At 37.0% G+C, this 11,193-nt stretch overlaps 1 protein-coding gene across 1 annotated transcript in view; it reads right to left on the bottom strand.

Annotated features, from left to right (window-relative positions):
• The window catches only part of Caps2 (calcyphosine 2), a 129,066-nt gene that overhangs the window by 62,342 nt on the left and 55,531 nt on the right, over positions 1 to 11,193 (bottom strand). The window contains exons 14-16 of the mRNA XM_023716283.1: positions 10,721 to 10,875; positions 6,572 to 6,697; positions 5,596 to 5,692 (exon numbers count right to left, since the gene is read on the bottom strand). Coding sequence (XP_023572051.1) covers positions 5,596 to 5,692; positions 6,572 to 6,697; positions 10,721 to 10,875 — 378 coding nt within the window. The remainder of the gene's footprint in view (positions 1 to 5,595; positions 5,693 to 6,571; positions 6,698 to 10,720; positions 10,876 to 11,193) is intronic.

Genomic DNA, 11,193 nt, shown 5'->3' on the forward strand with positions numbered 1-11,193 from the left:
AAACTGGCAAATATTGACATAGCCAACAAAATAAAGAAAATAGAAAATGACAAGACAAAAACAAAATGAAACTCCAGACCCCAAGACCCCCAGCCCACCCAGAATAAGCCAAGAACTCAAGCAGAGAGATGAAACTGGAAATCGAACACTGGAACTTTCTGAAATTATAATATCAGAAGTAAAAAAAAAAAGTTGGAAAAAACTATGGAGAAAATAATCTCTCAGGTACAGAAAGCAATGATGCTTAAAATCAAAGATATTAAAGAAGTCACAAATAAAAGAATAGATGAGCTTAGAAAAATTATGGAGGGTCAGCCAAATAGCTTAGCAGATAAAAGTGCCTGCAAGCAGACACAGGGGCAGGGGGTTCGATCTCCGAGCCTACCATGCTGGCCCCGCCCCCGGGACATGCTGAGACAGCAATTGAGACTGGGCATGAAGGCAAGTGCCTGTAATCTCAGCTCTTGAGAGGCTGTAAACAGGCGAATCTCTGAGTCTGATCTAGTAGTGAGGCCCCGAATACCCTGTAGACCCTTCCCTAAAAATACCAAAAAAAGAGAAAACTATGGAAACAAAAATGCCTAACATAGGAAAAAGTAGAATCCATGAAACAGATCCAAACAGAAATCCAAGAGATTGAAACCTTCGTTGAAAGTAAATGCAACAGGTTGAACAAAGGAGAGGATGGGATTTCACATCTTGAAGACAGAATTGCAGCTAGGGATAGTGAAAAGAACTGGACCTAGTAGATGTTTTCAGACTGTTCTACCCAACATCATCAGGATACACATTCTTCTCAGCTATCCATAGAATATTCTCTAAAATAGACTATACACTAGCCCACAGAACATGCTTCGGTAAAGCAAAGAAATTGAAATTATCCTATGCATATTATGTGACCATAGTGCAATAAAATTAAAAATTAATGGCAAAAACTCCATAAATACATGGAAATTAAACATGCCCACCTAAAAACAATGGGCCACAGATAAAATGAAAAAAAATCAAACAATATCAACTACTAAATGAGAATGCAGACATAACATACTGGAATGTACAGTACACTATGAAGTCAGTCCTATGAGGGAGATTTATAGCAGTGAACTCTAACATCAGGAAAACAGAAGGAGCACAAGGAAACAACCTAATGTTACACCTCAAGCTTCTAGAACAAGGAGAACAAGACAAACCCAAAGCCCATAGAAGGGAGGAAATTATAAAGATCAGAGCAGAAATTAACAAAAAGAAAACAATACAAAGAATTAATAAATTGAAGAGTTGGCTCTTTGAAAAAATGAATAAAACTGATAAACCCTTAGCCAGGTTTATAAAAAAAAAAAAGAAAGAAACAAAACACTCATGTTCCTTCATTGAGGAATTAATAAGGCTGAAGCCCCTACAGATCCTGTAGAAATTCAGAAGACAATCAATGCCTACTTCAAAAGTCTCTGCTCTCATAGGATGAAAAGCATAGAAGAAATGGACAGATTATAGATACATAAGAATTTTAAAAGCTGAATCAAGAAGATATAAAAATTCTCAATAACCCAGTACTAGCTAATGAGATTGAAAATGTAATTAAAACTTAGCAGCAAAGAAAAGTGAAGGTCTTGATGAATTGACTGCGGAATTCTACAAGAAATCTAGAGAAGATCTAATACCAATACTCTTCAAACTCTTTGAGGATATTGAAAGTGAAGTAATACTTCAGGGCCAGCCAAATAGCTCAGCGGATTAAAGCACCTGCAAGCAGGTGCAGGCACAGGGGCCAGGGGTCGATCCCTGGTCCTGCTGTTCTGGCCCCACCCCCAGGACACACTGAAATGGCAGTTGAGACTAGGCGTGGTGGTGCGTGCCTGTAATCTCAGCTCTTGGGAGGCTGTAAACAGGTGGATCACTACAAGTCCACTCTAATAGTGAGACACTGAACACCCTGTAGTTTCTTCCCTAAAATTAAAAAAAAAAAAATCCTAACTAATTCCTAAGGGCAAGAATTATACTGATGCCAGAGCCAGAGAAAGACTCAACCAAAAACAACCAAAAAAAAAAAAAAAAAACCACAAACCAATCTGCCTATTAAACATAGATGCAAAAAGCCTCAATAACACACGAATAAATAATGTAACAAATAATGAAGAAGATTATACACCATGACCAGATGGGATTTATCCCAGGAGTGCAGGGATGGTCCGATATATGCAAATCCATAAATGTGATACACCACAGCATTTTATAAAGTCTAGCACACATTCATGATAAAAAAAAAAACCTACAGAAAATCAGAATAGATGACCGTTATCTCAATCTGATAAAAGTCGTCTATGACAAACCACTGGGCAACATCATACTAAATGAACAAAAACTGAAAGTGTTCACTCTAAATCAAGAGAGAAGAGAATGGTGTCTACTATCACCACTCCTTTCCAACATAGTTCTGAAAATATCAGCCACACAAATTAGTCTACATGGAGAAATAAAAGGAATAAGGATAGGAAAGGAAGAAGTGAAATTATTTGAAGTTAACATGATACTCTACATAGAAGACCCAAAAACGCCACCAAAAGACTCCTAGAGCTAATAACCATATTTAGTTGTACAGCAGGATACAATACTCAAAAATCAATGGCATTCTTGTACACAAACAACAGAGTTATTGAGAGAGAAATTGGGAAAATCACACCCTTCACAATAGCACCCAAACAAATGAATTACATAGGAATGAATCTAACAAGGAAGTAAAAGATTTATATATTGAAAATTACCTACTCTGACAAAAAACAGATCAAAGAGGATTTCAGAAAATGGAAACTATCCCTTTCTCAAGGATAGGAAGAGCCAACATAGTGAAAAGGGGCCATATTCCAAAAATTGTAACAGATTTAACACAATCCCAATCAAAATACCATTAGCATACCTCACAGAACTAGAGAAAATATTCCTAAAATTCATCTGGAACCAGAAAGAGACTCGGAGTACCAAAAGCAATTTTGGGCAACAAAAGCAAGTCAGTAGACATCACAATCCCTGACTTGAAATTATACTACATAGCTACTGTAATAAAATCATCATGATACTAGGAAAAAATAAGCCAGAGCTGAGGGTCAATGAAACAGAACAGAAAGTGCAAACACAACTACAAACACACACAGCCACCTTATATTTGACAAAGAGGTCAAATATGTTCGCTGGAAGAAAGATAACCTCTTTAATAAATGTTTCTACAAAAACTGACTTTCCACATGATGAAGACCAAAATCAGATCCATGTCTATCACCATGCACTAAACTAAAGTCACCCTGGATCAAAGATCTAAATATAAAAACAGAAACATTAAATCTATGGGAAGAGAAAGTAGGCAGAAGTCTTCAAGACATAGGGGAAAGCAAAGACTTCATGAACAAAACCCAAACTACTTCTGAACACTTCAAAGAATTAACAACTAGGATTTCATCCTTTTAAAAAGCTTTTGTACATCAAATGAAATTAGAATAAAAAGGCATAAGTCCATTACATGTACAAATCCCTGAACAAAGACTGTCCCTTATTCAGTCATAAATCTCCAAGTATAGAGGGTCAGACAGATAGCTCAGTGGATTAAAGTGCCTGTTTAAGCAGACTGCAGGGGTCAGAGGTTTATCCCAGCCTGATGTGCCGGCCTTGTCCCTGGGGTGCACTGAGACAGTGATTGAGACTAGGTGTGGTGGCATGCATCTGTAAGCCCAGCACTTGGGAAGCTGAAAGCAGGAGAATCACTACCAGTCTGATCTGTGTAGTGAGATTCTATAGGCCCTGTAGACCCTGCACTAAATACAAAAAATAAAAAAACAAATCCCATTTTGCAGCTCAGCATATTAATATGGCATTACTTTTTACACCTCATTTTTATATTTTTCTGCTGGATAGTTAAGACCATAAAGGTCCATAAAGCAAGACCTATATAACAAGAAATGTAACTTTTGTATCTGACAAGATCAGTCAAATCCCCTCAGGATTTATCCTAAAACCCTGTACCACAGTTTGCAGATCCTTTGTCAGTGTCAGCCATGTGGATGAGGCACGGCCATTGCCTGACCAATTTCTCTCTGTGAAAGCCTGAGAGAATGTTTCCACTCCATGTGACTCTTCTTAGGCACACTTGTCAATCACTTTCCTCTTTGGGCCTATAATGTCTTTGATCAGAAAATTTAGAACATCACTGAATTACAGGATATTACAGTACAGGTTCTCTTATGTCCTGAGTCCTCACTGACCTTGAAAGGCTAGGGCCAAAATGTTGGCTGTCCTTGCAACCCTTCTTTTTCACTAATTTTTGGTGTGCAAACTTAAGTTGTTAACCCTCCAGAAGAGAAACTTAATGATATTATTACCATATAACATAGGCAGTTGAGCTTCACCTCACTATCCTTCTGAATATCAAACATCTTAGACATAACATGGAACAGGTATTTTCCATTTTCCATCAAGTATTGATATGTTAAACTTTAAATCCCTACAGAATGTGAAGAAAGGGCCAAGGATATAGCTCAGTGGCATAAGTACCTGCCTGGTAACTGCAAGGTCCTGAGTTTGATCCCTGGTACCCCCTCCCAAAAAAAAAAAAACAAAAAAACAAGCATGTGGAGAAAAAAGATAAAAACAAAAAATATTTAAATAAATAGGAATAAACTATTACACATTTTTACCCAGAAATTTAGAAATCTAGCCATATGCAGCACTGTAGCAGGACAGTCTTATGACATTTTTTTTCTTATCTCTTGTTTTCATTTATTACCTTTAAAAAAAAAAAAAACATTTGCCTGAGAGACAGTATAACAGTAATTGATATAACATTAGAAGCAGCATGCATTGAGAAGACCAGAATGACATTGCCAGTCCTACAGATAACACTACTATTATGGACTACTGGACTAGATTGGATTATTTTGCTGAATTCACGCACCTACAATATTTAAATGGCAATGGAATACCCATCTCTGACAAAACTAAACAAAGGGGGTATAAATTAAGGACCATTTTGTATCTGTATATACAAAGTAGTTACGATAGATATACAGCTACTTTCTTTTAATTCGATGAGAAGATTTGAACTATTAGTGTTTGGACAGGATATCATGTCTGCATCTTGTACTATGAATAACCATTAAGACAACAATATGCAATGTATTAATTATTGAAACCGTCCTACTAATCGGTTTTGAAATTGTCTCATCGTTCATTGTTTCTCAATAAAATTAAATAAATCCCCAAGTATGGATAAATACATAAGCAGGTACAATAAATTCGCTGCTGAGATCCTGTAAGTGCAATAATCTAGTCTCTAAAGCAGTTCTGGTCTTTCAACAAACTCCTCCTCCCTCCACTCTTTCTAAGTGACACATAGAATTTTACCTCAATTATAAATAGTGAAGGAACAAGCAAGCACAGGCAACAGGCCTGGGAATTTTCAATGAAGAAGAGCAAATTGTTCTCAAGTTTCTAGGTCAGACCGAAAGTATTTCCTGCCTTAATGTTCTCAGTTTATGATTTAAATGAATGTGTTTAAAGATTACACTATAACACTTAGAAATCTGATGCATTTTGACTCATAGTACTTACCTGAAATAACTTGAGGATGCTTCTTTGCACAATAACATTTGCTTATGTTCGTAATAAGCACATTCCCAGTTTTACTAAAATCTAGTTTCATAAAGGCCTAAAGAGAGAAATGTTATTTTTATATGAAATCATTAGATACGAAAACCTATTTTTCCATAGGGCTGGGGAGATGGCTCAGTGGAATAAGCACTTCCCTGGCAAACACATGGGCCTGAGTTCAATCCCTGGTTCTGCCAAAAAAAAAAAAAAAAAACAAAAACACTTATTTTTTCTGCGTGCTGGACCCGCCCCCAGGACATGCTGAACCAGCAATTGAGACTGGGTGTGGTGGTGTGCGCCTGTAATCCCAGCTCTTGGGAGGCTGAAAACAAGCAGATCACTACTGAATCTGATCTAGTAGTGAGACCCTGAACACCCTGTAGACCCTTCCCTAAAAAATACAAAAAAGAAAAAGAAAAAACTATTTTTTTTTAGTACTAGGGATCCAACTCAGGACCTTGTGCTTGCCAGGCCAGCACTTAGACCACTGAACTATCTCCCCAGCCTGTGATCTTCATTTTGACATTCAATATGCATACTATAAAGGCCAGAAAAATATGTTTAACCTTCATATAAAGTAACATTTTGAACATTCACACTGGTCCAGTCACAATTCTAAGAACTTTATCTCATTCCATCCTTATACCAACTCTAGGGCACAGGAAACAGGATGGAGCCTATTTCACTACATTGATAAAGCTAGTCATTTAGGAATAAAATGTGATTTCAATTTTTATTTTCCTGTTATGTATCTTTCTAAAACACATGCATAAGTTATTTTCTGAGTTTTTTGATAAGTTTCATATGCATATGCACATTACCTGAATGATAGGTAAAATAATAAAACACATTTTAAATGCTAATTTATTGACTTTTTTAACCAATGAACGTAACAACCAACTAAAAGTAATAATTTAAGAGATTGCTTAACAGTTACCTTTCGAACAAATGATTTCCTATATTCATTCATTTCACCAAAAATGGCACGTCTAAATTCTCCATAATCAACTTGGTCTTTTCCACAGCTGGTGTCATTCAGAATTACCCACGAAGACTCAAAATCCTAAAAGTATTCAGCAATCTTTATTATATATTTAAGTCATATAATGCATATTTATTATGGTCACAATAAAATCTTACTCAGAAGTAAAGTTGCACACTAACCAAAATATTTTTGAAAAAATTATCATAAATCCAGTCACACCCCAATGAGAATTATATGAAGGGACACAAAGGTGACCAGTTCTGTATTCAGTTACATGCACTCCCTGAGATGAGTGTGAGCTTCATGTACTACAAACATGTTCTAATAAACTTTGAAAAAAGAACCAGTGAGTAGGGCAGTACCTCACAAAACATTTTAAGTTATTTCATTATTTGTTGACAGTTATTAACGATATTTATGAAGATGAGGTGGCATATGAATATACAGGTACACTTTGGATTGATTAAATCAGACAAATTAGCATAAATAGCACCTCAGATATTCATCATTGCTTTGTGGTGAGAATATTTAAAATCCTTCTTAGCTACCGTTAAACATACAATACAGTAGTATTAGTTACAGTCATTATGTTGCGCAATAATACAGATCAGAACTTTGCCCTCCTATCTTACAAAACTTTGTCCCCTTTCACCAATGTCTTGCCCTTAATATCACTCTCCATATTGCTGGCATGAGCTGCACCCCTCACCCCTACCTCTACAATCCAGCTGTATTCTGACAACAAATTTGTTGCATTAAGTTCAATTCCTATGTACTAAAAAAGTGATTACCATGTAGTTGGTTTTGACTATTTCATTAAAGGTATTATATCTGTGACAATTCAAATGCATTTCAGATGCTGAAATATTTCCAACAGTACTGTGAGCACTAATGGTCTTTCTGCTAGTCTTCATGCTTGAAAGTATAGAAGATCGGAATACTCAAGAGTGTTCTATAATTTACACTGAAAAGTGTAATTCTGAGTTAAGCCCTTCTGTCAGCTCATTCACTTTCCTATTACCATTTACTTCTTTGATAAATGCACTATTTCATGCAATATCCTATTCACAGCATTCTTAACAACTGAAAAATTATAGCTTGCACTCTTAAACTCAAATAAATACATTTTCAATTCTTCAATCAAATTGTTAGCTTTAAATGAGAATGTAAATAAAACCACTAGCAAGGTGCTTGGCAAATAAGTACTCAATGAATATTCTCTTTCATCTCCTCCTAAATTTTTCAAATAAAACTTCAATTAGAAGAACTATATTTCAAGATGCCCTGCCTCCCTTCGATTCTCAACAATCCATACATAATTTCCTGTATGGTACAGACATTTAAACTGTGCAGTTAAATTGAAAATGAGTTTGACTTTTAAAATATGAATAATAGGACAGAAGATAGATTTGCTCACCCAACTCCAGGAATACTAGAACTAAAAGAATTTTTTTTTAAGCTTAAAAGAGGTTACTTTTAAGAATTAAGCAATTTTACGTAAGTAGCAACAAATTTATATAACTCTAGATATGGTACAAAACAAAGAACATTCAGTTAAAAAAAAAAAGCTAAGGTGATTTCATGGATAGTATTTCTATATAAACCAGGCTTTGAGGTGCATATATAATTTTTTATTTCAAATAATGAAGAATGACTATGGGTTGCTACAAACATTTTCTAGTTCCAGTTAGACCCAGGTTGATGATTCTTAACACTTCACTCTTCCACCCCTTGTTGTGTTTGCCAGGGAATGAGCAGGTTTCAGTGATAAATAGCAGGAAACAAAACACGAATATTTCTTCAAATATATGAGAATTCTTGTACTATATGGTATCACGATGTTATTGTAGTTTTATTCATAAACATTTAGCAAACCCCCAGAAGGGAGGAGCTGCGTTAATGCACGGCCAGTACAACTGAGGCCGGACCTCCTGGGCTCTAGACTTCAATTACTGACTGTTTTTCTGGGATTGTCAATAAAGACACCAGGGCTTTCAAATTTCCTTCTGCTGCTACTCATTTTACCCATGAGAGAACAAGGTGAAGGTCCTGGGTGTGAGGCACAGCTTAAGCGTCATGAGACCCAAAGGACAAGTGTTTCACAAAAGTGACAGGCAACGTCTTGCTGGCACAGAGCTGTACAGTCGATCAGGCATCTCCCCATATAATTTCCTTATTTGAGCTTCCAAGCAACTCTGACAATAACAATTATCTCAGAATTGCTCAAGCAGAGACTGTAATCAGAAACATTGAAAGACTTGTTGAAGACCTCATAGTTAAAATAAAAATTAAGTTCAAGTTAGAACTTAAACCTAAATCTCACAAATATAATTTCCAATATTCCATCCACAAAATACATTATACCTTGTGGCAAGACCATCTCAAGTACAAGGGAACTATGCAGAAAAATTATTTATCTGAAGTTGTTGATGTGAACCAAATTCATGTTCTCTTAGAATACAATCAAACCTAGCTGGGTGTGCAACACTTTGCTTATTTCCCATGCTTACTTACCATCATGCTGTTCTCCTTCTATGCTTATTTCCCATCATGCTGTTCTCATTCCATGCTTATTTTCCATGCTTATTTCCCATCATGCTATTCTCCTTCCATGCTTATTTCCTATGCTTATTTCCCATCATGCTGTTCTCCTTCCTTCCACCTCTCTACCCATTCAGACCAATGCACTATGCATTCTGCACTTTCCATATGCCCAATTCTATTTCAATGGCTACAAGAAAAGCAGAGAGCCAGAAGCAGTGGGCCGCCTCTCTCATGGAACTTACATATTACTGGCAAGCACAACCAATAAGCACAAAGTGGCACGAAGAAAATAAAATGTGAACTAGAAAGGTCCAGAGATCAGACTGTGGTGCTCCCTTAGAGAGAGGTGTGAGAGTATTAGAGACAAAAGTCTGATTTGAAAAAAAAAAGGGGGGGGTGCTGAGAAGACAGCTCAGCAGTCTAAGCACCTGCCTGGCAAGCGAAACGACCAGGGATCAGTCCCCGGCACCACATGCCCTGCTGGACCTGCCCACAGATACACCCTGCGGAGTTCCACCTCCACCTAGGGGTGTGCTGAGCTGGCCAGAGACTGGGCATGGTGGCACACACCTGTAATCCCACCTCTGGAGAGGCTGAGAACAGAAGGGTCACTATGAGCCTGAGACGCATAGCGAGACCCTATACCAAATACATAAATATATGAAAAGATTTTTTTAATTTGAACAAAGAGAAAAACTAGTATGTAAAGATCTAATAGGCACTTTTTCACACAGAGAGAACAGTGTATGTGAAGAGGAACATTTGCAGGCCAGAAACAGGCCACACTGCCCATGCCTTTGTGTGCTTGTCCTCCTCCCAGCATCCTTGAGCGGTCATCCACGCCTTCCCTGTAACCTAACTCTGAGTTAGGTACCATCCCATGTGTTCCCAAAATATTCCCTGCTTAACACATATATTACTTTATAATCAATTTTTCTAAATTACAAGGTCATGAGAGTGGCGTGCATATTCTCAGAACTTGCCACAATGCCTGGACATTACATTCTTAATAAATATATGATAAATTTAAGTCGCTGCAGGAAAAGGACCACACTTGGAGTCCACCATACTAAGCGAAATACATCAGACAATGGAAGGTTAGACAGCAGATAGCTTCTTTTACACAGGAAACCCAGTATACAACAAATTTAAAGAACAAAGTACAGAGAAAGATGACAGTAAACAGGAAGCTAAAGTTGTGGAAACAGGAAAGGGCTCTTGGGACGGGAAGACACTGGCGGGAGGAAACAGGGAGGAAAGGGGGTCAGGGCCCCACATGTGTAAGCACCCACATGCCCCGGTGAATGCATTCACTGTATGTCACATACAGATACTAATAAAAAAATAAATAAAAAATGTAAAAACTTTAAATAAATACGTGAAAGAGAAATGAATGCTGAAATGTTTAAAATCAAGAAGACCTGCAGCCAGGTAACTTCACACTGGTAGCAAGTCACAAAAGAAACAAATCAACTACCAAAATTTCAGTAGGAAATGGAATACTGCCCCCTAAGAGTAAAACATTATTCACTGCAGAACATTTTCTGTGCTACATACCTCTTCAGGCACTTCTAGGTGAAATACATTCAAAGCTTGCTTAAAATCTGCTTTCTTTAAAAGCCCGTGTCCTTCCTTGTCCAACTGTTGAAAGTATTTTCCTAACGCAGTCAAAATTCGAACACCTGTTTTCTGCAGTTTTTCTTTTAGAGCCTCTGTTTAACAAAAAGAGAGGTGAGAACTAATTCTCTCTCAACACCGAAGCATCAGACTGCAATCATCTCTCCTACAGGAAAATGAAAACTGATGCAATGGCAATAAGGGATGGGAACATTCAATCCGATCCCAGGGGTGACTGACAGAAGACTTTGGAAATTGGATTTTTTTTTAGTACAGGGTTCACAGTATATTCAATCCCATGTAAATATACCAGAACTAGAGCACCACTGTGTGGTGAAAGTTTATATTTTTAAGTCCTAGAAAGTAATGTTTTTAATTATTTAATACCATTCATACTCAGCTGGATTGAAGTA

The sequence above is a fragment of the Octodon degus genome, unplaced genomic scaffold, assembly GCF_000260255.1.
Source record: "Octodon degus isolate 3935 unplaced genomic scaffold, OctDeg1.0 scaffold00047, whole genome shotgun sequence".
Classification (NCBI taxonomy): domain Eukaryota; kingdom Metazoa; phylum Chordata; class Mammalia; order Rodentia; family Octodontidae; genus Octodon; species Octodon degus.